We start from the raw sequence: 26,904 nt of genomic DNA, 5'->3' as shown, positions 1-26,904 counted from the left end.
TTAGGGCCTGAATTTTCTTCCTTAAAAGAAAAAAAGTAAACTGATCTTCCATGTAAATGTTTTGGTTTGCTACGGGGAAAAAAATTCACTTTTATATGACAAAAGAGAAAAGAAAAATCTGACATTTTACATTGTGCAGTAAGGTTTTAAAAGAAAAAAAAATCTAAAATTTCTCCCTTAAAAAAAAAATCATTGGTATCACCAAAGCGGTTTAAAAGCTTGTTTCCAAGGTTGCCCTTCTCACTTCTCCAGGTTATAAAAGGTAATATTTACATATTCTCTGAATCCATCCTTAACACTATTGAGTGTCAAGGCTATACAAGATATTAATTTGGTTTTAGCTCTTCATAAATCATCCTGTTTGGGGGGGTAATGGGGGGGCAGAATTTCCATATCTCTTGGGTATTTTTAAAAAACAGGTTTACTTACTTTTGAAAGATGATGTTCAGAGGAAAATCCCAAGCCATAGACAGTATTCGCCCTGCTGTCTGCCCACTGGCCAAACTTCTGGGATGTTTTAGTAAATGTCATGTTGGGGGTGATAGTGCTATTAATTATTGCCTGCAAAGAAAATGTAATAGCAGTTGTAAGACGTTTTCAATCACATTTTAAATAATGTAAGATCCATCAGCAAACATGCAGATATATCCAAATATTTGGGTATAGTTACATGCTCTCAAGAGAACTCTTTAGCAAAGCCATATAAACTGGTAGCCATGATTTAGAGGTGATACAAACTGTTCCAATCACATCTACAATTATTAATATGCAGAGTGGCATTTTTTTCTAGGAGAGATGCCAATGGGGTCAGAAGAAAAAAACAAAACACAGATTTTGTGATGTGTATGTTGATGCGGCATTCTAAAGACATACTGCCAAGACAGCTGTTGTCTTACACTAAAATAAAAGCTTCAAAATGTGTGTTCAGAAACACAATTTTATAGTTTTTGGTACTCTTCTTATTGTTCCTTTATGTGAACATGGCTAGCATTAATGAGATAACACCTAACTATAGGAAAAAACCTCACATCTCTGTGTTTTAAATATCATGGAATATCAGGGTTGGAAGGGACCTCAGGAGGTCATCTAGTCCAACCCCCTGCTCAAAGTAGAACCAATCCCCAACTAAATCATCCCAGCCAGGGCTTTGTCAAGCCTGACCTCAAAAACCTCTAAGGAAGGAGGTTCCACCACCTCCCTAGGTAACCCATTCCAGTGCTTCACTACTCTCCTACTGAAAAAGTTTTTCCTAATATCCAACCTAAACCTCTCTCACTGCAACTTGAGACCATTACTCCTTGTTCTGTCATCTGGTACCACTGAGAACAGTCTAGATCCATCCTCTTTAGAACCCCCTTTCAGGTAGTTGAAAGCAGCTATCAAATTCCCCCCTCATTCTTCTCTTCTGCAGAATGAACAATCCCTGTTCCCTCAGCCTCTCCTCATAAGTCATGTGCTCCAGCCCCCTAATCATTTTCATTGCCTTCCACCGGACTCTTTCCAATTTCTCCACAGCCTTCTTGTAGCGTGGGGCCCAAAACTGGACCCAGTACTCCAGATGAGGCCTCACCAACGTTGAATAGAGGGGAATGATCACATCTCTCGATCTGCTGGCAATGCCTGTACTTATATGGCCCAAAATGCCATTAGCCTTCTTGGCAACAAGGGCACACTGTTGATTCATATCCAGCTTCTCATCCACTTGTAACCCCTAGGTCCTTTTCTGCAGAACTGCTGCCTAGACATTTGGTCCCTAGTCCCTCGCAGTGCATGGGATTCTTCCATCCTAAGTGCAGGACTCTGCACTTGTCCTTGTTAAACCTCATCCAATTTCTTCCTCATCCAACCCTCTAATTTGTCTAGGTCCCTCTGTATCCTATCCCTACCCTCCAGCGTATCTACCAATTCTCCCAGTTTAGTGTCATCAGCAAACTTGCTGAGGGTGCAGTCCATTAATGAAAATACTGAACAAAACCGGCCCCAGGACTGACCCTTTGGGCACTCCGCCAAGTAGACACAGAGCCATTGATCACTACCCGTTGAGCCCAACGATCTAGCCAGCTTTCTAGCCACCTTATAGTCCATTCATCCAGCCCATACTTTAACTTGCTGGCAAGAATACTGTATCAAAAGCTTTACTAAAGTCAAGGAAAAATACTGCAATATAGCATAGGATGGATCAGTTACATACGCACAGCAAGCTGCAAAGGTGTATGTATTCCTCTGTTGCATCTGAAGAAGTGAGGTGTTTTTTTACCCACGAAAGCTTATGCTCAAATAAAACTGTTAGTCTTTAAGGTGCCACTGGACTCCTTGTTGTTTTTGTGTATTCCTCTGTTATACACAGCACCAAAAAAAGCAGCTATTGAGTGAAATTTTGGCCCCACTGAAGTCAATTGGACTATATTCGAATCCCTGTGAAGCAGAACTACCCAGCTGACTCAAAATTCATGTGAAAATAAATACTTAATGTGTTAATAATACCCAAATACTCTGTTAGATCAACAACAAAATTAGTCAAGACCTATTGATTATTGAAATTCAGTATTAGCCAAACTGACCAAGAAACACTAGAGAAGTCTGCTAGAATTCTTTTGATACCCCCTTCTAAACTTGCCTAAAGTGGTGTCATACAAAACATCCATTTAAAAACCCTACAGGTTTCTATAAAAATAAAAGGTTTTCATTTTATTTAAAAAAACATCGAGAATGTTATTTAAGAAATGCAGAAGTTCACATTTTAGGTTTTATTAAAAAACCCTCTAAAAACTGCACTTTGCGCAAATCACGCTACTCAATTTGTAAGAATTTTGCACTACTTTACTGTCTCCCCCTACCTTCCAAGCTTGTGGCTTTTTTAATTATGCAAATCAGATCCAAATAAAATCCAAAGCAGAAAAAGTTGTCAATACAGATGTGAGCATTATCTTGATTTGGGTATTTAAGAAAACTGATATTAATACAATGTAAACAGAGCTTTGAAGCAAATATTGTCATATTACTATTCATACTTCATTTATTATTTTGTCAGTGTAAATATAAAAACACCTGTAAGCTACATTTGCATCTATTGTAATTTTCAGAGTACTTTCATTTATAAGCTTTTGTTCACCTTACATATCTGATATGAAACCATGTCAATTTTGGTCAGAACTTACACTTGTTTTTATTCAAAATTATCTGTATGCAAATTTATTTTACTAGGGTTGGCCTCTGATCTCTGTGACTATGCAACACCCTGTTGACTTCAATGGGAGCTCATGTGGGCATGAAAGCTCATCCAAATAGAGTTTGACTCCTACTATTGTGTTCTATCCATTGGATCACTCTGCCAAACCCTACAAAATTTTTACAAAACACAGTAAACCTCAAGTAATACAGAACATTAATTAAGGAATTAAAACAAACTCTACTGCATCATGCAATTAGCCCTGGTATAGGCCTTAAAACTTTGGTTAAGATACACGTCATCTGTGCCCCAGAATTCTTGAGTTGTTTTTGCTCTACCCCTATTTTTCAATTCAGTGAAGCCCACAGAAGTTGTAACCTTTTTGTAAATTAAGGCTTTCGGGAAAAATTCCAGCTTTTAATTTTTGAATTATATTTTACACTTACATAGTACCCTTAGCCCACAGATTTCAAAACACTTTACAAATATTTAAAAGCTCACAGCTCCATGTCAGTATTTTAATATGTATTTTACAGACTGCTAATATGAGGGACAGACAAGGGTCTTGTTCATATCACACAATAGAACAAGATTCCTGATTCTTAGTCTTCTAAATCCAGGTACTAGATAATTTACAATGCCTAATCAAAATATGTATTGAGTTTTGATAAGACGTTATTTTTTAAAGCATTATAGGAGAAAAGTCACCATTTTTTTCCCATACAGAAAATGGAGGATTATATGCCAAACAAGGATTTACTGAGAGATTATGATCACTGAACAGATGTCCTTCATAATGCCAAGGAACTAGTTATATTAATACTCTATAGAAAACAAAGCTGAAAACAGATATGATCATCACCTATACATAACTTCCAGTATCTTTTACAATAAATGCACTTTTTGAGATTGCCCAGTGACTAAAAGCCAATTCCTGAACTTTGGTAATAGGTTTATATATTAATGTATTGACAACAGCATTTTCTTATGAACAATTAAACATTGTCAATAAAAAAGTGTTCCCATTTTAAAACTCCAACAATAAATTTCCTGTTGGGAGAGATTGTGACTTAAAAGACACATTTCTAACAATGTGTGAAATATGCCTGACTGAAACATAGTTAAAAGGTTGATCAAGCAAATCAAAGTAAATAATCTTAAAATAAATAGACTTACCTTTGAGCCATCCAAGCTGATTATCCTATAGACATTTCTTGTGCTGTCATAGAAGTAGGACACAGTAACAGCATGCTTGCTGGTGGGAACCCAGTTCTTCTTAGTGTTTGGGTCAATCTGGAAGACATGAGCTCGGGTGCTGAAGATGGGTTGTTCCCTGAAGGACAGAAAGTAAAAGTGATGAATCTGGTTTGGACACAGCATGTTTTTTGCCTTAGTGATCTGACAATTCTGACCATCAGGATGTACACATTTTGCTTTGCATGAGTAATTTTCCTCCACAAAAATTGTTATGTGAAGTGGGATACAGCAGTTTTAAGTACATTCACACACAGAGAAGGCAAGATTTTTAAAACAAAACCAGTGGCCAGCCATAGAGTCAGATAAAAGAGGATACACAGTAGATATCTAAATATAGATTCACCACTGATCCACCACCACCTCAACTCCCACCCTCCATCTGTCTACCCCTTTAAACACTAGCAGTCATTAATACCAGTGTAATTACATTTCAGTATACCGAGCATTGCAGAGTGCATGGACTTCAAATCCTTCTTTTCCTTAAACTTTTTAATACTCTGATTATTCAGTAATGGTCTGTTATCTGAAACTGAACTGGCCTCCTGGATTTAATTAAGCTACAGATGACATTCATTAGTGATAGGAACATGTGTTGTGAAACCCTCATCCTTTATTACTTGAATGTTCTAACAGAACCATGAATTAGCCAATGGCAGCACAGTTCCAAGTGAAGTCTGGGGAGAACATGAGACAGATCAGTACAGGATGCCAGTCCTCCATACAGACACCACTGCATCCACACTATTAAGTCATCTCTTCCCCAGGAGTCATGGGGTTGGAAGGCTGTTTTCCCTGACCAAAATACAGCAGCTGAACTCAGAAGCTAAAAGTCATCTTCCTCATCATTGGCCCTCATATCATCCCTTCCTTCTGAAATCATTTCACTTACTCCACTTGTCTAGCATATTATGTTTAAACTCCTGGCCTTCATTCAAAACCTGACACAAAAATTGCTGCATCTACACCTGAACCAAATACAAGAGAATTTTGCAATGGCACAAATCCAGTTCTCTTCAGTGTCCAGAAATTTAAAACCCATAAAAACAAAAGTTTTACAAATCTTTATAAACAGCTATTTGGGAAAGATCCATTTTGGGATGAGGAAAAATACTTTGGCATCATAAATCCAACTTTTAGGTATACTGATGATTACTATAAGAACAGCAGGCCAAATACCCCATAGGAGCACTGTTCCTATTAAATTTTATCAAAATGGAGGATTCCCCCCCCCCCCAATATATCATGAGTCAGTACCCTGGTATGTAAACTGTAGGTATTTACTGTTAAGTACGGAGCAGTGCCTATCAAGTTTCCTTGCACTGTTTTTAATACTTTCTGTAAATTAAAGCAAGACTGCTCTTTCCATCTTGTACGTTGTAAAGCTGTCTGTTCACCAGAAGAGAGGAAGCTTAAAAAAACCCCTAAGTTATACAACACATTAATCCATGCAAGAATGAAATAGTAGCTAAACATAGTAGTAAATAGTACAGCCTTATTTGGTTAAACTAGTTGTGACTAACAATTTTGCCCAGATATCCTGCTGATTAGAATCTCTTGCAGCGTCTAAAATGAAAAACTAGCCTCTCAGAAAGATCAAAAACCCGAACTATGCCCCTGTTTTCTGCTGGTATGCTTAATTTTTAGATATATCAAAAGTTATACAAAATGGAATGTGCAATGGGCATGTGTCAATAAATCCAGTATTACATTAGAATAAATCTTTGCTTCCAAAAACAGATGGAAGCAATTAAAATGTTATTTTTAAGGGGAAAATGTTATAGAATCTCAATTAGTCATTCAACATTAAAACCTTTTAAAAGTTCCAGTAAAATAAAGTATTTTGTATTCATCTACAGTAGCATTAAAGCATAAAGTACATAACATAGGAGCTACTTACATTTATATTTACTAAGGGCATGGCTACACTTGCAGATGTAGAGCGCTTTGAGTTAAACCCGCGTTCAGAGAGCGCAGTAGGGAAAGCGCTGCAGTCTGTCCACACTGACAGCTGCTTGCGCACTGGTGTGGCCACATTTGCGGCACTTGCAGCAGCATTGGGAGCAGTGCATTATGGGCAGCTATCCCAGCATTCAAGTGACTGCAACGTGCTTTCCAAATGGGAGTGGGGTGGAGTGTGACAGTGAGTGTGTTGTGTGTATGTGGGGGGGGGGGAAGAGTGGATTTTAGGGGGGCTGAGAGCAGGTCAGCATACTGTCTTGTAAGTTCAGACAGCATCTCTCTCTCTCACACACACACACACCCACCCACACCATTTCACATTAATCTGTCTCGGAGCAGATAAGCAGCCGGCTGTCAGAAACGGAGCTTTCAAACGGCATATCCGCATTCCTACAGCGAGTTCAAAACAATGAGAAGAGTGGCCACTTGACTTGAGGGGATTATGGGACCTTTCCGGAGGCTGATCGCAGCACAGTAACACAACACCTCATTCACACTGACGCTGGGGTGCTCCAGCGGGGCGCAGCAAATGTTATTCCACTCGCTGAGGTGGAGTACCAGCAGCACTGTAGCCGCGGAGTCAGAGCGCTCTACGTGCCTTGCCAGTGCGGACAGGGAGTGAGCTAGTGTGCCTGGGGCTCCTTTATTGCGCTGTAACTCGCAAGTGTAGCCAAGCCCTAAGACATTCAGATGCAATCAGCAGCTAACAAGTTTTAGTACTTGCCTCTAAAAACTGTATACAAGAGTTGTGGCTTAAGCTGGTTAAACCTCTCTTCTGAGAGCTTTCTTCCAGTAACAGTGTAGGCCACGCTGCCCTATCTTTCTTTCTAACTTGGAAATAACTACGGTTAAAATAGTAATCAGTAACATTCTACCTAGAGGTGATGAAGAATAGGTAGCTAAAACACACAAACACACACATGCAGTTTTGGCACCAGTATTCAGTGTGTTAAGCAACTGATTTTGGGGCTTTTCTGCACATCAGTGATATTCTATGTATGCTCACAGAATTCACTGAGGGTTTACTGGATCCATCGACGGTTAACATTTCAGAAAGACTGAAAAACATCCTATATTCTACCTAGATGTAGGCCCACACATACAAACTACATTAAACATGAACAAAGTTAGTTCTGGCATTTATGTACACAGTATATTAAACTGTTGTACTAGAATTAATCAGAACCTCTTAGAGAGCATTTTTGTAGTCATATAGCTGAAAAGCAACTTATGTGCAATATAGATGAAGTATTTTCTATAAGTTCACAGCTAAATAACTCCCCCCCCCCCCCAAAGTCATTGCATTGTTACATCTGACAGCAGAAGTGAGTAGCCACCAGTGTTAAATATAGATCGGCACAGGTTTCAATTTTAACTCAGTGAGTTCTGAAACCTCTAAAATTTTGAAACAAAAAGTTAAAAAGCTACGTGCTTGTTTGCATGGATTGCTTTGAGGGAGAAAGGAAGAACTGTTTTTATAAAGAAAAGGTCTATAAGAACAGTTAGTCCCATCCTCCCCTAGCTATCATTTTCCTATTTTCCGCTTGCTACTGCCTCTTTTACTGCTCCTCCACTATTATGAAGATGCTTTCTGTACTCATTAAAATGCAAAAACGAGGAGTAAGGCAAGAGCTAGTTAATAATTATTAAGAACATTAATTCTTTTCCAGAAAAATCTTGACAAAGAGCAATGGAGAGTGGAATTTTAAAGAAGTGACACAGTATCCAAGTTTAAATTAAATGTAATTCATCTGCATGTGGCAGACACACCTAGGCTAATCTGCTATCCTTAATTCACTTTATAGTGCTCAGATATTCCAATGGTTTCTACAGACTCACAAACTTAGGCCTGGTCTACACCTAAACTAGCTACATTACTCAGGGTGTTAAGCTCCAGAGCAGACACTTCTGGGTCACACATATTCTTCTGTCTTCCTAGCTACCATCTCATGAGGAGATGGATTTACTACAGCGAAAGAAAAAACCCTTCCATCACTGTAGCAAGTGTCTACACTAGAGCTTGCTTTACCACTACAGAGTTAGGTCAACATAAGGCAGCTTATGTCGCCCCAACTATATGTCTACACCAGGGTTTCTCAAACTTCATTGCACCGCGACCCCTTTCTGACAACAAAAAATTACTACAAGACCCCAGGAATGGCGACCGATGCCTGAGACACCCACCCTGGAGGGCACCGAAGCTTGAGGGCTTCAGCCCAGGGCAGTAGGGCTTGGACTCTGGCTTCAGCCCTAGACCCCAGCAAGTTTAACAACAGCCTTGGTGACCCCAATAAAATGGGGTTGTAACCCACTTTGGGGTCCCAACCCAGTTTGAGAACCACTGGTCTACACTACCACCTGTGCCCTACTACACCAACATAATAACTCCACCTCCCCAAGAGGCGTAGGGTTTACGTCCGTGTAGTTAGGGTGATGCAGTGTCTGTTACATCAGCTATTGGCTCCCCAGTCATCCTGCTGTCAGGTCTCCACTCCAAGCCAGGCTGCCACCCAGGCTCTTGGCTTGGGCTGCCGGCAGGGCTCCCCACAAGGAGCCCTGCTGTCCCTTGGGCCCTGGCTCCCTGCTGGGAGCATGGCAACTGATCGGACTCCAGGAGCAGATCTCCCTGCTGGAGGTGAAAAGTCCTCGGTGGCTGTCCCCTACTCTGGCTCTCGGCTAGGAATGGGGAGGTGAGAAGCTCCGGGCGGCAGCTGGGCTCCTGGTGGGGAACTGGGAGCCCTGGCTCTCAGCCTTCCCACAACACCGCCTCTCTTCAGTTGGTGGAAGCGCTTCTGGTGAGGACACTCACCACCAACAGAAGGTGGGTAGCGTGGATAATACCCACTGCAGTAATTACTGCGGTTGGTGTAAGTTAACCTAATATAGGTTGACTTAAGATTGTAGTGTAGATGTGCCCTAAGACACTACAGCAGCACCAGCTGCAGGGCCATAGCTGTGCCACTGTAGCATCTGTAGTGTAAACAAGCCCTTTACTTATTGCAGTGCCTACACATTAATAGACCAGGATTTTTAACAAGATGTTAACATATATATAGGGTGACCAGAAAGCAACCGTGGAAAAAAATGGGATGGGGGTGGGGGGTAATAGGCACCTATATAAGAAAGAGTCCCCAAAAACAGGACATCTGGTCACCCTACATATATTGGGAGAATATCTGCTGGTTGTTTCCAGGCTTCAATTATAGATGGGTTGGTCCCATCTATTCTTAATTTCGAAGTAGCTGAGAACGTTTGCATGAAGGCTCCCTCTCAGCTATAGTTCCATTTCGAGCTCTGTCAAAAATTCTGCCCCAGAAAATATAGACTAGTTAATATAAGCACATAAAACCTGGTCTATACTGAAACTGATAAATACTTCTAGACAGGAAGTCCAAATTTACAGGCTGGAAAACTATAATCCCTTTTCTGTTTATTATCTCTACCAGTGTGCATGAATCTGTCACACATATAGCCCCCCCCCCCAAAGTTAGAAATAGGTCCATTGCTATAGGAAAACAATGGGGAAATAGTCTCCCCAACTCATTCACAGACTCTTAGCTTTCCTATCTCAAAAGAGAATTACGACCATCTACAAATTTTATTAATATGCAATTTGTCTCCATCTCCAGAACATGAAAGGTGTTAAAGGCCAGACTTAACACCCCACTAAACTGACCTCCTCCCAAGTTGATAAATTACCACTTTTATTGTTTATAGGCTTTCAGCCAATTTTCTATCAGTGTGACAATTCTCATATTCACACTATGTTAAGTTAGTTTTGACAAGCCAAATTTGGGAGACCAAGAAATATTTTACTACAATCTAGGTTTTACCTCAGTCATTTGCCACTGATCCATGAATGCTGTAATTGTAACTATCAATGTAGTAAAATGCATGTGGCATAACTAGAAAGAACAATGTTATTAATTAAGCTGGAATTTGGCTAAGACATCAGAGAGAAAACCCTATTCTTACAAAGACTAGCATGGAGATTTTAGTCAAGACCTCATTTGAGCTGAATATGAGGGAAGAGTGCCATCTACTGAAACAGCAACACTCTTTGTAACACACAGGCTTTCCTTTGGCATTTTCCATCCAATGAGTGGGTCCAATCCTGCCTACTATACATGACTGGATAATGACATAGTACACAATGGTATTGTTGAAAGCCATATATATCCTGTAATTTCTTAGACCTCTCAAATCTTATTATGCCTGAAAAATGTACAACATCAGAAATGGATCAGGTATTAGTCTATATTTGCTGCGTAGTAATACCATTTGGAGCCTAAGGGTTTGTCTTGAACGGAACAGTTAGCTTGAGTTAGTACACTTGAGTTAGCATATTTCAACTGAAAGCAGCCACACAGTGATCTGATCAGCAGAGAGACTGCGTTAACAGCTGATGAGTTTTAACCTAAGCTGCTGCATCCCCACTACGTTACTAGCTTGAGCTTCAGTAGCTGGTGCTTGAAACACCATTTAAAATAGAGATTTGTGTCTGGATGGGAGGTGGGCTAGGGACAAAGCTCAAGTTATACCTCAAGCTAACACTGTAGTGAAGACAAACCCATTGACTTCCAGGCTCCTAAATCACCTAGGCACTTAAATTTTATACCATGTGTTTCTTAATTAGTTGAAGTTGCTGTGCTTGTCATGCAATGTGATCTATACCTATTAAATCTGGCATAGTTTTAGAAATCTTCAGGTTTATGTGATGCCAGCTCAGTTGCTACCTGAATTTTGAAGCATATAACGAGATAAAAAAAAAGTTAAATTATTTTCTGCCCAGTGAAGTAATTACACCAGGAACTTTATGAACTAGCTGGAGGTTGTTGCTAGCCCAAAAATGTGGAACATACATATATATAGGGGATGCAATTCATTGTAAAATGCATGAATTCTTGGCGTGCTAGCCATATGTATAAACCAGTATCCCGCAGAACTGTGGACATCAGAAACAACTTTGGTTATATTAAGTAGATGAATTTAAATCTTGAAATTAGGATGTTTCTAATTCTAGGTTTGTTTTCTTTGAGTTTAGAATAGCTCAAAATCCCCTGAACTTTTTTGATACTACAAAGAATAGAGAATATGTTCTTTTTCAAGTGACAAATTTTGTGAGAATTCAATGCACAAAAGGTATCAAATGCACAACTCTGGGGACTGAGGTCCTCCCATACCAGGGGTAGACAACCTATGGCACGTGTGCCGAAGGCGGCACGCAAGCTGATTTTCAGTGGCACTCATACTGCCCAGTTCCTGGCCACTGCTCCAGGGGGATCTGCATTTTAATTTAATTTTAAATGAAGCTTCTTAAGCATTTTAAAAACCTTATTTACTTTACATACAACAATAGTTTAGTTATATATTATAGACTTATAGAAAGAGACCTTCTAAACGTTAAAATGTATTACTGGCATGCGAAACCTTAAATCAGAGTGAATAAACGAAGACTCGGCACATCACTTCTGAAAGGTTGCCAACCCCTGTCCTATACTCACAAAACAGATGTAGAAAGGGCAGACTCGGGGCAATGCTCCATCAATGCAACTTAATCATGACTTGGAGGGGCCTCTTCTAGCAGTAAGAGGCTATTCACTCTCCATGCCCCTTCAATCCTTGGCCTCTTCTGCAATTGCCAATGAGGATACAAATAAATGGATGGAGTTGTGGTATTACATTGTGGGACACGTACAACTGTCCACTAGAAATTGAACTGAGACCATGAAAATTTATGTCAGATAAACAAGTGAACAGCCATCCTATAGCAACAATTGTTTACTATTAGGGAAGGCTGTATTTCAACTTCAAATATTATTACTTGCATTTTGGCAGAACTTTATGCCACTGACAGCACACATACATATACACAAAACTTAAAGCAGCTATCTATGGATATATAAAAAGACAACATTTTGAAAAAGCTAGTACAAACACTATCACTTTCTTTCGAGCCACTAGTCAGTGAGAATCTAAGCATAGACAACCAGCTCTAAAAATAATTCACTGAATTTTTGGAAAGCACTTCTTACTCTATTTCTAGATAATGCTGCACTAGTACCTATCATCTGATATTGCTGAGTACAATTGCTATTAAAAACAGTATTACATAGGGTTAGGGTCTTGTTATTTTACAACCTTTATGGAAGCAACTACAATATACACAGAGACATTCCCTGTACAGGAAAAAGGTGGTATTTGAAGATAACAGACATTAATCATAAGGATTAAGATTCATTACACTATCTGAAAGTTTATTGGAGGCTAATATATCCAGTCTATTAAATTACAGAAAAAGCTAACAGATTTTGCTTTTTAGACTACATACACCAAGTTAAGTGTCAGAACTTTAAATGACTAATGACAATCTTAAATATAGAACTGCTTTTTTAGCTAAGTAGCCATATTAATCCTATTTCTGCAATCTGTCACTTGATAAAAATCTGGAAGCTATAATCACAATCAACAAACATTTACTGAAAAGATTTTCTATACCATCGATTGACTGACAGAGTTTTGTCCTAAGTAGTTTTACACTTTAATTCTCACAGCTATTCAATCTGAAATGGTGTTTGGCATGCAAATCTTTAGACTTGCTGACTGTCAGTAATTTAAAAGAAAGATGGTGTCTATAAAAGCTGAAAAGATAATTGAGAAAAAAATTCATTTTCTGACAGAAGTTTCCCATTCACATGCAGTTTTAAAAGTGCACTCTAATTCTATAAGGGTTTCAATGACTCAAGTTTTGTTTTTGTTTTAATTTAAAAGTTTGATTATAAGAGAGGAGTGCCACAATATGTTGTCTTGATTAATTTCCTAGATTATGTAGACTATACTTTTCCGTACATCATCTAGTTGTATAGGTCTTCTAGTAGTTGAATTTTTATCACTAAGAAAGTTGGAATATAACTAAGAAATGAAAAACTGAAAAAATCACAGGAGGTGGGCAGTGATATGAGGGAGAAGTTGGCAGTCTTGGATAGTTTTATGAAAATTAAGAAACCAAAACATTTCCATTTACCAGGCATATAAATTCCTATGTGTGTGTTAGTCATTAATAAGAGAAGCCTCAATAGCTGCTTTTTGATGATGGGTAATCACAGAAAGGAGGTTTTGCTGATGTGCTGTACTTTAAGCACTAAACAGCTGTCAGGCCTGCTGGTTTAATCAGCTTTAGCTGGCTCCAGTGCTTTCCTGCTCCAGCTATAAGTCATGGTTTAGCTTAACAACTTATTTTAAAATAATAAATCTAAACATGCTATCTTGAAAGCTTTTACTTTAGTAGAAACTCTGATACCTACCATTACCTCTCTTTTAAAAAGGGCAAATTCAAAATTATTAAGCAGAGTCCATCTATCCCCCCACCTCCATTCCATCTTCTTCCTCATCCTGTAAATTTGTTATTGGCGCCTCACCTACTCCTGCACTGTCAATTTGCTTTCAGTTTCAACCACTTTCTTCCTCCCCATCTGCTCTGTGCTATTGGTTCATGCCTGAATTAAAAAGTATACAGGGATTTGAGTAGAACAGGGGAGCAATTTAAAAGAAAACAAATATGTAGCACGATACAAAAACAGCTGAGAGGCCTATCCTCCAATAAAAACATAGGTCAGACTTGGTCTATATTTGAATTATTGAAAAAAAATCCCCATTTTGACAATTCCCTTAGACGAAAAGTAACTTTAAAATATCTGAATTTATTGGGAAAAACTTCTGACTTTGAAAGGGCCTAATTTTGGCTGAATGTTTGTAGGATTGATGATGTATATATATTTAATGGCTAAATTACTTGGGCTAAAGAAAATGTATTTTGTACAGTGCAGGTCCTGTTAGCAGTTGTGGGAAGCCCTCTAAAGAATATGGTTTAATTGGAAAAACTGGACCTGAAAGGTAACTGGTAAGATAGGAGGAAAAGTCCTTGGAAAGAAGGCCCCAGTTAAAAGGGATCATCATCACTTGTTTAAACAATAAAGGAGGATTGTGTGTGTTGAGCCAGTAGTAATCCCTAACATACCACTACCCAAAATTGGTTCTTAACTAAAGTTAGCAATTAGCAGTGACATCACTTGATTGTTAAAAGGCAAAAAAAAAAAGGAGAGATATGGTCTTAAGGGGTTAATTACTAGTACCTGCTAACCAAGCTGGAGCCGGCCAACCTGGGTTTAAGCCCGCCTTGGTCTAGTCCTTAAGTATTTGATCACGTCTTATAAATGTTTGTTACTATACAGATGTAGTAATTGCTTAGTATTTAGGCATTTGGACATGTTTAGAGCAGCTTTATAAATACCATTTGGCCTTTATTAAATCCAAAGGAATTTATGGTTACATTAATGACTTATTCCGTATAAACAATTATATCAATAAATTTCCAACAGCCTCCTTCCTATTTATGTAAACTGAGTTATCTAAGTTGTCGGACTACAAACCAAATTGTATGACTACATGGAACCACTAGGTGAACTGGTCTTATATCATCTACATATTGCTGACATGAATCCGTGTTACACAGCTCTACCTATCCTTTACCACAGACAACCACACCACTACCACCATGCTGAATTAGATCAGCTCTTGGATAAAGAGCAGCTGGCTGAAGTTGAACCAAGCAACACAAAGGTGATGCAAATGGGCAAAAGAGGAAAGTATTTTGAAGAGCTTGAGGCTATGAGCAAGTCTCTGTTGACTGAAGAGACACACCCACAATTGGTCTATTTATTCCTGTAATCTAGGTCAGAATAATCTTTGATTCTTTGCTAATAATGAACTCTCACATACCAGCACCAACAAGTATTCTACCACCCTTGCTTGGCTAGAACACTCTGTCCCATTCCGGTGGACAAAGACCTAGTCTCAGTTATTCACACTTCAATCACCTTTCATCTGGATTACAGAAATGTAATATGCCTCAGCATAAAGCTTCAGCATTTAGGAAACTAACTACTTCAGAACTCTGCAGCACATCTTCTCAGCAAAGGAGGCTACCGCAAACACAACAAACCTGTCCTCCGCTACTAGCTTCCAAGAGAAGTTCAAGGTCTTACCTGAAAAAAGCATTCCATTGCTTGGGCTCAGGATATATAGAAGAAGATTGTCTAAAGCTCTGGAATGCAGACCATGGTCGACAGCTATGCTCCTCCAGCACAATGAAACTCTTAACAAAAAAAGTAAAACTTGTCTGTGCATGAGACGGAACTTAATCTGGGGAGGTCCACAACTGCAGAATGAACTTCCATAGGAAGTAAGAACCATCACAAACCTCAACACTTTCTGCTCCAAGTAGAAGATGCACTTCTTTGACCTTGTCTTCTCTAATGAACATATAGCAACAGCTATATTTATATTAAAAAGAGCCACTACCAAAGTAAGACACTCCACTACACATTTTTCTCCCTCTGGGGAGTGGATGAGAGAACACACACAATAATGTGCAGTTGTGCTGCTTTATGCACTACAGGAAGGTATGTATAAAAAACGATGTAGAACAGAATTAAAGTCCATTTAACACAGCAATACAACTACTAAAATACTTGTCTGGCCTAGTTAACAAAATGAATGAAAATTCAGTATGCAATATAAACTTTAATGGTTATTCTTTAATGGTTTAGAATGGTTATTCTTATTTGCCACAGGGACAAAACCTGTGAAGGAGCCTTCAATTCATACTGAAGTCAATGCTAAACCACTTGCAGGATCAGACCCTATGGATAAAACAGTAGGTAGCACTAGGAATCTAAGGGGATCCAAAAATCCCAAAAGCTGCAACAACAAAGATATTGTCCTTCTATTTGTCATAATTTTAAAATATTTTTAATGACCCTTTATCAGCTTAGTCAGAGATACAAGCCAGGAAGATGACCCCATGAGCAACATTTTGAATGGACTGGAAGGGGCAACATGGCTGGTATTAAAGCCAGACAGCGAGAGATTTGTTGACTCTCGTCTCATGTTGCGTCTACTATAGAGTCTTGGCAGTCTGAGCAGAAAGGATTAAATCTTGGCATTATGGCAACAGAAGTGGCAAGCCTCAGGCAGTGCCTGGATGTGTGCACTGGGAAGGCAGAGTAAAAAGGACACACAGATTATGGCATGGGGGTGAGGGGAATCCATTGCTTTATCTACAATAAAGACAATCAAAAGCTTGGCTTTGATCAGGTTGAGCTTAAAATTGTCAGATGAATCAATGTCAGAAGCACATTAGAGATACAGGACTGGAGAGAGGGAAACTAATGACAACGTCTCAGAAGTCTCCTTGTGATGCTGAACTATTCGGATTGATAGAGATGCAGGGGAAAAAGAGCAGGTGCTATTTCAATGAGACATTGAGCTGTTCTTTTCCTACCAATCTTTGCAGAGGGTGCACGACACTAAATAGCTCAGAGTGGAGAAGTACTGGCTTGCTCCTCTCTTGCAGGATGTCTTTCCAGAGAGAAGGAGTATTGTTGGAGTTGTAACCAGTGGCTGTTACAAGCCCAAGAAAGAAACCAACAGGACTCCACTGGCCATCACATACAGTCCCCAGCTCAAACCCCTCCAGCGCATCATCAGGGATCTACAACCCATCCTGGACAATGATCCCACACTTTCACAGGCCTTGGGTGGCAGGCCAGTCCTCGCCCACAGACAACCTGCCAACCTGCAGCATATTCTCACCAGCAACTGCACACCGCACCATAGTAACTCTAGCTCAGGAACCAACCCATGCAACAAACCTCGATGCCAACTCTGCCCACATATCTACACCAGCAACACCATCACAGGACCTAACCAGATCAGCCACACCATCACCGGTTCATTCACCTGCACGTCCACCAATGTAATATATGCCATCATATGCCAGCAATGCCCCTCTGCTATGTACATCGGCCAAACTGGACAGTCTCTAAGGAAAAGGATAAATGGACACAAATCAGACATTAGGAATGGCAATATACAAAAACCTGTAGGAGAACACTTCAACCTCCCTGGCCACACAATAGCAGATTTTAAGGTGGCCATCCTCCAGCAAAAAAACTTTAGGACCAGACTCCAGAGAGAAACTGCTGAGCTCCAGTTCATATGCAAATTTAACACCATCAGTTTAGGACTAAACAAAGACTGTGAATGGCTTGCCAATTACAGAACCAGTTTCTCCTCCCTTGGTTTTCACACCTCAGCTGCTGGAACAGGGCCCCATCCTCCCTGATTGATCTAACCTCATTATCTCTAGCTTGCTTCTTGCTTGCTTATATATACACACCTGCCCCTGGAAATTTCCACTGCTTGCATCCGAAGAAGTGGGTATTCACCCACGAAAGCTCATGCTGCAAAACATCTGTTAGTCTATAAGGTGCCACAGGATTCTTTGCTGCTTCTACAGTGGCTGTAGTTTCAATAGTGCCAACTATATCAAGTTTCTTAATGAGAATTTCCAATTCCACTTGCCTGTTACCCAGACTTGTAGCATTTGTTTATAAGCAACTGAACACTCTTCTCTTCATGTTCTTTGTGGCATGCTGAGTAATTTTTTACTGAACTAGTCTCCTTAACACCCTTCCTTTGCATTGTTAATTTGAAGGACCTCCATGCCAAGCTCCAGAGAAGACTCACCTATGAGCTGCAGACCGTCCCATTCATACAGCCCCCATCTCTTGGTGGATTGTGGCCTAATGTTCCACATAACTAAAACCTTTGGCTTCACAGCATTCACGCAACCCACATGCAGTATTTTCTACTTCTCTCAACTCATGGGACTGGAACGATCTTCAAGATCACTTGAACTTTCCTCTTCTTCAGCTTCCTTCCAAGATCCCTGAAGTCTTCCATAAGCCATATAGTTCCATGTGATGCCATACCATTGGTTTCAATATGTATGATCAGTGTCAACTTGCCAGACAACTGCATAATCCCATCTAATCTTGCAGTTACATCTTGTATTTTTGCTGTTTTATTGTCCTTTTGTCCCTTCCTTGAATTCTCTGTTCACTTTGCTTAATATGGAGTCACCAATAATACTGCTTGCCTTCTTCGGATGGATGAAGAACCTCCTGCTAGCTGCTTGCTTCATACCACAAGGTTATTTACCAGGTACAACCCCTGTAGCTTTCTGTTCCTCCGGAGACAGGCTCTTTAGCAATTTACTTACTGAGTATTTGCTAGTGATTCAATACTTCTAATCAGGTTGAAAGCCTCTTGGTTCTACTTCCCCTCTTGGTCAAAAGTTGCCAATCTGAGTCTTTGGTTTCTATTCTCTCCAGTTCCTTTATAGCCAGTCCTTCCCCTTATATAGACTGTTGTGGAAACAATTTCTGAATCTAGTTGTCCAAGAAGTTTTTGTTTTCTCAGATGCTGCAGTGCTGAAACTTGCACTTCCAGATAATACATCTTGTATACGAGTATGGCCATCCACTTGTACTTCATGTACCAAAAGTCTTGTCTGTCTTCTAGCAGAATGGACAACAACATATCCAAGGCAGGTCACAGCAATTGTTCCCTTGTCCTCCATATCCACTACTTCGTGTGGAGCCATCCCTAAACGGAGGGAAGCACACTCTCTCCAAACCTCTCCTGTTACAGCTCCCATTTACTTGGCAACCAGTTTGTATATACTAGAGTTGACCACAACACTCCTCCAGCAGGTGGAATGTTGTCCGGGCTTGCTGAGGGAAGGCAGCTGTGCTTTATGGCTAGGGGTGGGAACAAAGTCAGAAACGGCTGCAAAAGGTGAATGGTGGTCAGCTTGCCAGCGCTGACTCACCCCCAAGGAAGTGAGGTCTGAAGGCTATAAAGATGCAAGCCTGGGCGTTGGAAGCCCCTTTTTCCACGCAGCAGGCAAAGCAACACCCACCCTCCCCTAGTGGTGGCTAATATCAGGTGGGTTAGGGCCTGCTGTGGGCATTATGCTAGTCACTCCTTTTTAAGGGGGGGCTGGGAAGGAATTTTTCCCACACCACCAGATTGGCTTTGGTGCAATGAGGTTTTTTCACCTTCCTCACAGCGGGTGTCAGGGAGGACCTTTTCTGGTAAGAAGAAAAGGTGGTAGGCCTTATGTCGCAACTTATTTTGTAAGTGTCGGGCCGATGTCCAGTGAAGGTACTCCATAGAGAAGGCATCCAGTGATCAGATAAATGGCCTGGTAAAAGGACTTAAAAGGATGTGCTGGATAAAGGAACAGAAATGGGGAGGGGGTTGGGAACTCCTATGATGAGTATGGCATCAAGCTCCCCACCCTTGTTATTATAACCCACCTTAACTCTCCTATGAGGAGGGTGGGTGGTAAGGTCCAAGCCATGGGTTGGCTGGGGGGGACCTGGATGGAAAATGAAGGCGGGGCTGGTGGAAGCCCCAGGAAATGATTTGAATAAGCATGATTTGCCTGCACTGTACACTTTATCTGCCCGGTAGTCCTAGATATCTATATAATAAAGTTGTGGCCTGAATAAAATCCATATCAAGTGTCTCCTGTCCTTCTTTCAGTATACCCAAACAATGGAAAGTGTAAATTCTAGCTTGAAGAGCTGTACCCACGCTAGCGCTGACCGAGATAGCGTGCTAAAAACAGTTAGCAGCAGCATGAGCAATGGGAAGTACTGCCCCGAGTACATACCTATGGTCTCAGACAGGATTGTACTAAGGAGAGGAAGCCCCTCCTGCTGCTCATGTTGTTGCAGCTATACTTCTATTTTACGCAATCAGAGCTAGGGTGGGTATGTCTCCTCAAGTTGGAATTTACACATTCCAGCTCTAGTGAAGACATACCCTAAAAGCCTTACTGTTCAGCTCCACATCTTTACTAACAGAGATGGAGTAACCACTCAAACACCGGGCTGAACACAGACTCAAGGCTCCCAGTTATGCATCCCTTCCCAAGACAAACAAACCTGTCTCACCTAGTTAAAAACTCACTACTGGATCAGTGGACCTGCCTGCAATTAAGTATATAGGTCTTCACATATTTAAAATACAAGAGAAACAACTAAACTTTTATGAGGTAGGACAACCTATTAAATCTCAAAAAAACAAAAAAAAAAACAAAAAAAACCCACACACACACACACCACAAACAAACCCCACACACGATGACTTAGAAATCTTACCACTTAGTAGCTTCAGCTCTACAGCAGAAGAATAGTGAACATACATAAATATTAGAAGGGGTCAGTTTGAGAAGATAAAGTGTACAGCTGGCACAAGGCATTTTAGGTTTCTATATTTGATAACACCACACTCACTCAGAGTCTGGAATTTTAAAAAGTGCTCAGCATTGCCTAATCATTATCTTTAAAACTGACTTATTTCACTGAGAATTTTTAAAAATCCTATCCATAAAGAGTCATCCCCTCTTCTCCACCATGCTGATAAATATAAATTAAAAAAAAACAACAACATTTTACCAAGAGACTAAATATATTTAAACTTAAGAGTCACATGTATGCCACTAGAAACACAGGTAATATACAGTTACATTAATATGTACACACAGGGCCAAGTTTAACACTGCTATAAGCAGGTGATATGCCACTGAAATCTGTTGTAGGTGGCCACTTACATGTTTATACACTGAAGGCATAAATTGTGTATCTGTATTGCATCAGGTGATTTATTTTATTTTCTGCATAGCTAAAATGCGACAACTTTCTTAAATTAGATCCTTTTGATAATGTTTTGGCATTTCCACTAGTTACTGATAGAATCTTTACGAGTATTTAATCCTATAAAAATAGTGCATTTGGGGGAAAAATTTGGCTTGTGTGCTATGATGTCAGCTGAATGCTCTGGAAGCCAGTAAGGCAGCGTTTCCCAAAAACTTGGGACACTGCTTGTGTAGGGAAAGGCTCTGGCGGGCCAGGCAGGTTTGTTTACCTGCCACGTCCACAGGTCCAGCCGATCGTGGCTCCCACTGGCCGCAGTTCGCTACTCCAGGCCAATGGGGGCTGCTGGAAGTGGCGTGGGCCGAGGGACGTACTGGCCCCTGCTTCCAGCGGCCCCCATTGGCCTGGAGCAGCGAACCGCGGCCAGTGGGAGCCACGATCGGCTGGACCCGTGGATGTGGGAGGTAAACAAACCTGCCTGGCCTGCCAGGGCCTTTCCCTACACAAGCGGCACCCCAAGTTTGAGAAACACTGCCTTAAGGTATAATTTCAAGAAGAGGAAAGGAATAACGAGAAAAGAAACTGCAAGCAGGTGTTGCTAAAACCGCAGACAGCATTAGCATTCTAATCTTTACTTACAGAAGAACAAAAAAAATTTGCAACAGCTATGATTACGCAGCCTGGGAAAAACAGAGTTTCATTAAAGGTGTTCAATATTTTGAAGATCATCATACAAGTTTTACTTCTTCTACCCTGTTCTATCATACAAGAGGACAGAGGTCACTGAATGAAGTCAATGGCTGGTAAAATTTAGAATAAATAGAAGGAAGTACCTTTTGAACAGTGTATATTCCAACTTTAAAATTCACTGCCAATGCAAAAACAATGAGGAGTCATAGTGGCACCTTAGAGACTAACAAATTTATTTGGGCATAGTCTCTAAGGTGCCACAAGTACTCCTCATTGTTTTTGCAGATACAGACTAACACAGCTACCACTCTGAAACCTGCCAATGCAAAGTTATCTCACAAATGTAACATTGGCAGGTTACATGTTGGCAAATTTACAAAACACTGAAGAAACCTATGTTCAGGTTCCAAGCCGTATAAAAGACAGGCATGAGCCAGTATAAGGATCCTCTTCTAGCAATTTTAGGGTTGATTAGGAAGGTAGCAGATCATGGCGGTGGGAGAGAGGAGATTGTTTTACGAACCCAATACTTCAGGCATAGGAAAGTCCATCTAGTGAAGAGGGCACTAGGCTGGGGCTCAAAACAACTGGGTTCAATTCCTGCATCTGCCACACTTCTGGTGTGAGCCGCAACATGTTGCTTATCTGGTGTTTCAGTTCCTCAGTAAAATCAGGGATAATACATGCATATTTCCAGGGATATTGTGAGGATAAAGTCCATTAATGACTGTGAGGTGCTCATAAACTGCAATGAGAACCACATAAATGCCTAGATAGAATACTCTAATACTCTACTTTTTCTTGGCCTCTGTGGCTTTGATTTCACATATCCATTTTAATAAATTCTGGGTAGTGTTTATATACTTAGCATAGATACTACCCCAAAACATGTTAAATGTACGATACATGGACAAGGAAGAAGAAACAGCGACTACCCTGGGTTCATTTAAGTCACACCAAATAAGGATTTATTTAGACTGGCGGGCTTAGCATTCATTAGATAATTATTTAAATGCTGTTATTCTATTTGGAACTGTGCAAGATAAATAAAAATAGACCCTGCCCTGAAGAGCTAACAGTATAAAAACAAATAGAAATACAAGCTGCTCCTGGAAGCCACAGGTCATTAGTTTATATTCATTCTCATCCCCTTTTCACATACAAAATGTGAGCAGAGGGCACTGATTGACGTAGGTTAACATCTGTGGAGTAAGTGAATCTTGAAGAGGTATTTCAGTGGATCAATGTACATTCTATTGTTTGTGACAACACTTTTAGATCTATTTCTCTACAGTGTATTAGCCTGCTTAAATGACTACGTTCCTACTTTTTTCCCCCTCAAACTATCTATAAGCACTGTGCTACTTTTATTCAGATTCATTCATAGCAATAAAAGTAAAGACAACTTTTCTTTCACATCCCCACACAAATAAGCAATGGACCAAATTCACCCCAGTGTAACTTTAATGAAGTTAGATCAAGGATGAACATCACTCTGTGTCTGTCAGATTTCATAAAACCCTGGACTGTCTTCTGAAACCCTGTGCAAGGATAGAAAATTATCTGATTTCCAAAATATGCACAAGCTTCTGCAGTGAAAGAGTGGGATGGAGTCCTTCTTAAATCTGGCCCTGATTAATCATAATTTTCTACAATCTTCAGTAGTAAAAGTTAAGAGCATCTATAAGAAGTGAGTTGAATTTATGAATTGTATCTAATCAAGAATTTCATTCTCTATCAAAGTTCTGGTAACAACCATTTCCTTCCAAAAGACTTGTCCTCCCACTGTAGTGAGCCTCAGCCAGTCAGTCTCCTTACTCCACACAACAGCTCAGACTATGCAGCTGTTGTTCACTGTTGCTCATCAGGCTGCGTAGGTGCAACTTGCAGATGCTGCTGTTGAGGTCTAAGTAGTGTAGTAAGGCTGTTGGGGCCATCTGCCCCCAAATTCCTGGCCCCACAGAGAGGCTCAGCGTTTAGAGAGATATTTACCTGTTAAAATGCAAACTGCTTTTTTTTTTTTAAGTAATACAATATGAGCACAAGCTCCTGAAAACAGAGAATTGCAACATCATGGAGACAAAATATCTAAATATCTGAGTGGCTGCCGCTCCTCCATAATAAAAACAGAAATTCTAGTTCTTTTTGAATGGTCCAAACTAAAAAAAAATTTCACCCCCTCTGTTGCCCCAAAATATCCTGTGCCATTTCAGCTCTGTGTAATCACCTCTCCCAGAGTGCTATTGAAGAAAGGCAAGATCAACATTAATCGCTGAATATGGCAGTTTCATTGACTGCCGCTTTGACGGCCCATCTCACTGAACAGTTTCCCTTACTCTGTCTTTCCAGCCAACCATCATAAACATTCATCTTCCTTGTGTCATGTACCAAAATGAGACCTCTGGGAGTAAGATGTCAACAACAAGGAGAAGGATATGAACAAGGACAAGCATTTGGCTTCATGCAGCTCCTTTTTGGAATACCTTCATGAATTACCATTAATAAAATGTATAAAGAACATCTTAACTGCTAATTTTTTTTAAAGATTTGTAAGTGCTTATTGATCTGGAGATCTTCTATTTATTTGCATACTATTACTTCTGAATTACCTCTTATTTTAATTTATTCTTTTGATTAAAATATAAAAATGGCTATGATCTTAAAGTGATATTATAGCAATTAAATTTACAATCAGTAAAAATATCATCCAGCAATCTAATCAAGTAAAAAGCAAATATTCTGGTCACCAAACAGCAGCAAAACCCCATCCCAATCAAAGCCTCGATACCCTTTGTTCTCACCAAAAACCCTAACAAATTTTAAAAAAGGAAAGAAGTTTTTTTTTATGCTGCGAGACCAGCCAACCAAGTTTTAAAAAATATATATACATATACATATACATAAACTAGTTTTCTTATCTACTAACCAAAAAAAAATAATCCCTAAAACAAACAATAAAAATAATCCAACAAATCAGTTAATATATTCTATGAATTTACAAACACTGGAAAGATTTTAAAAATCCAATAAATATTTCCTAAAGTAACTTATTATATTAATTGTTGCAACACTTGGGTTAAGATACAATGGAGAAGTTTGCGGATGAGATGAAGTGGGGCCTACACAGTACTTCCCTCTTCCTACAGAGCACTCCCATGGCAAGCCAGCAAATATTCCAAATGATAGCTGCACAGAACTACAAGGAGTAACATTAGTTTCCCCTTTGTTAGGGGGAAGAGAAGTTGAGTGCACAGCTAGGGTTCCAGAATGAGCCAAGTAGAGATGCCCCAAGAGCTACAGAGATAAATATTTCCTCACAATCCTCAGAGCACCCATATGGTTCGAAGACCTCATTTACAGTCAACATTCAAAGCTCCCTCCTATCAAGATGGATAAAAATACAGATTTTTTTTTAAACAAAAGAGAACATTTTTAAATGTAAAAGTTTTTTTTTATTTAAATCATAATAAGTTTTTCTTTTTTAAAATAAACCTGTTTAAAATGAAATCTGAATTTAATACAAAATATGTTAAGGCCTAAACTTATTATACTCTCTCACAACATTTAAACAAAAAATAAAATATGCTGTATCCATGAGTCTCTATCAAAAACTGAATTAAAGGCTGCTTTTCTATATAAAGAAAGAATCTGGGGGAAAAACATCTAACTTTTGAGGTCAAGCTTTATAAATATGGCACAAGATGTCAAGTGCTGTATTAAGGGCTTGATCCTGTGGGGGGATCTCAGGGCTGTACTACTGGGTGCAAGAGACTGGCAAAGTTATGACAAGCATTGGAACCCAGCCTCTAACTCTCATGTGATCCCCTCAGGATCATCCACTGAGCTCACCTGGATGATTTCAGACTCCTATTTTATAACTTCTCCCTTCCTGAGCTCTAATTGGCTCAGTTCTAAAATTAACTCTGAATATTTATGACTCCATTCACGATGGAAACTTATTCTCCGGCTCAGGGGAAAACACTGATCTGCTCAGTAACTAACTACCAGACTTTGCTTCTTCATGGTTCTGGACACTTCAGGTAAATGGCCTTGCTCTGTCTCCTTGCATGTGCACACAAATCCAATAATTCCTCAACTGTCTCCCTGTCCATAAACAAATAAAATACTGCAGTGTAAAAGGCATGTGGGTTACATGACAGAAGTCTTGGATTGTTAGTTCTTTTGTTTTTCTGGGAGCAGGGGAGTTATGTAACAAGGGAGAAGTAACCAGAAAGGAGCAACACTAGTGTCAAAGCAGGTCACTGTGGAAAGAAGGGACAGAGTATAGCCTCTAGTGCTGATTTCAACACCTGAGATTTGGAGGAAAAAATATTGCCATGACTGCAGGTCATAAAAAGACCATATTTGGGAATACGGTCATGAAATTCCTGTATCCCTGGGTACATGCAACAGGGTGCTGGCCAAAAGGCACTGACTCAGCCCGCTAGCTCAGAGCCTGCTAACTCAGCTCCCAGTAAGGGGAAGAGATTAGAGCTGACAGGCAGTGGCTGATTAAAGCCCTAAAGGACAGACACCTGTGAGCTTGGTGTGGGAAGGCCTATAAAGCTAGCAGGAAGGAAGTAGGAGGGGAGGAACAGGCAAGTGAGGGCCTGTTGCTCCCAGCTAGCTGTAAGAGCAAGCTGTTCCCCATGGGGCTACCTGCCTGATAGAAGGGTTGGGTCATTACTCCAATTGAATCTATTTCCCTATGTTAAGTTCTCCTCACACCTTCTATGGGCCATCTTAATTATCACTTCAAAAAGTTTTTTTCCCTCCTGCTAAGGATAGCTCATCTCAATTGATTAGACTCTGCCTGTTGGTATGCATACTTCCACCTTTTCATGTTCTCTGTATGTATAAATATCCCCTGTCTGTGTGTTCCATTCTATGCATCCGAAGAAGTGAGCTGTAGCTCACGAAAGCTCATGCTTAAATAAATTTGTTAGTCTTTAAGGTGCCACAAGTACTCCTGTTTTTTTTGCGGATACAGACTAACACGGCTGCTACTCTGAAACCTGTATAAAGCTGTATACACACGTGGTGGTGGGAAAATACAAGGAAATAAAAGGGCACTGGTGTTTGAAAGAGTGGTCTCCCGCGAATTTGTGCCATAGAGCAATGAAGAGCATATCTACAATACAAGAGGAACATGTGCCAAATGTAAACAGTGCAACAAAGAGATACAAGGCCTGGACGTCAGAATGAAACAGCATTAAGAAAAATGCTTCTCAGAAGGTAACAACTTTGAAGATTGTTCAG

General features: G+C 40.0%; 1 protein-coding gene across 5 annotated transcripts in view; it reads right to left on the bottom strand.

Annotated features, from left to right (window-relative positions):
- HOMER1 (homer scaffold protein 1) overlaps window positions 1-26,904 on the bottom strand; it is a 170,693-nt gene that overhangs the window by 75,563 nt on the left and 68,226 nt on the right. For 4 of the 5 annotated variants that reach the window (XM_039543422.1, XM_039543425.1, XM_039543423.1 and 1 more), the window contains 2 exons: window positions 4,346-4,502; window positions 430-561 (listed from right to left, as the gene is read on the bottom strand). In XM_039543422.1, coding sequence (XP_039399356.1) covers window positions 430-531 — 102 coding nt within the window. In that variant the 5' untranslated portion in view covers window positions 532-561; window positions 4,346-4,502. Of the gene's footprint in view, window positions 1-429; window positions 562-4,345; window positions 4,503-11,059; window positions 11,094-26,904 lie in introns of those variants that run through there. The other variant, XM_039543424.1, reaches the window with a different exon arrangement.

This window comes from Mauremys reevesii, linkage group 6 (assembly GCF_016161935.1).
Source record: "Mauremys reevesii isolate NIE-2019 linkage group 6, ASM1616193v1, whole genome shotgun sequence".
NCBI classification, from domain to species: Eukaryota; Metazoa; Chordata; order Testudines; family Geoemydidae; genus Mauremys; species Mauremys reevesii.
This window is presented reverse-complemented; position numbering and strand designations above follow the sequence as displayed.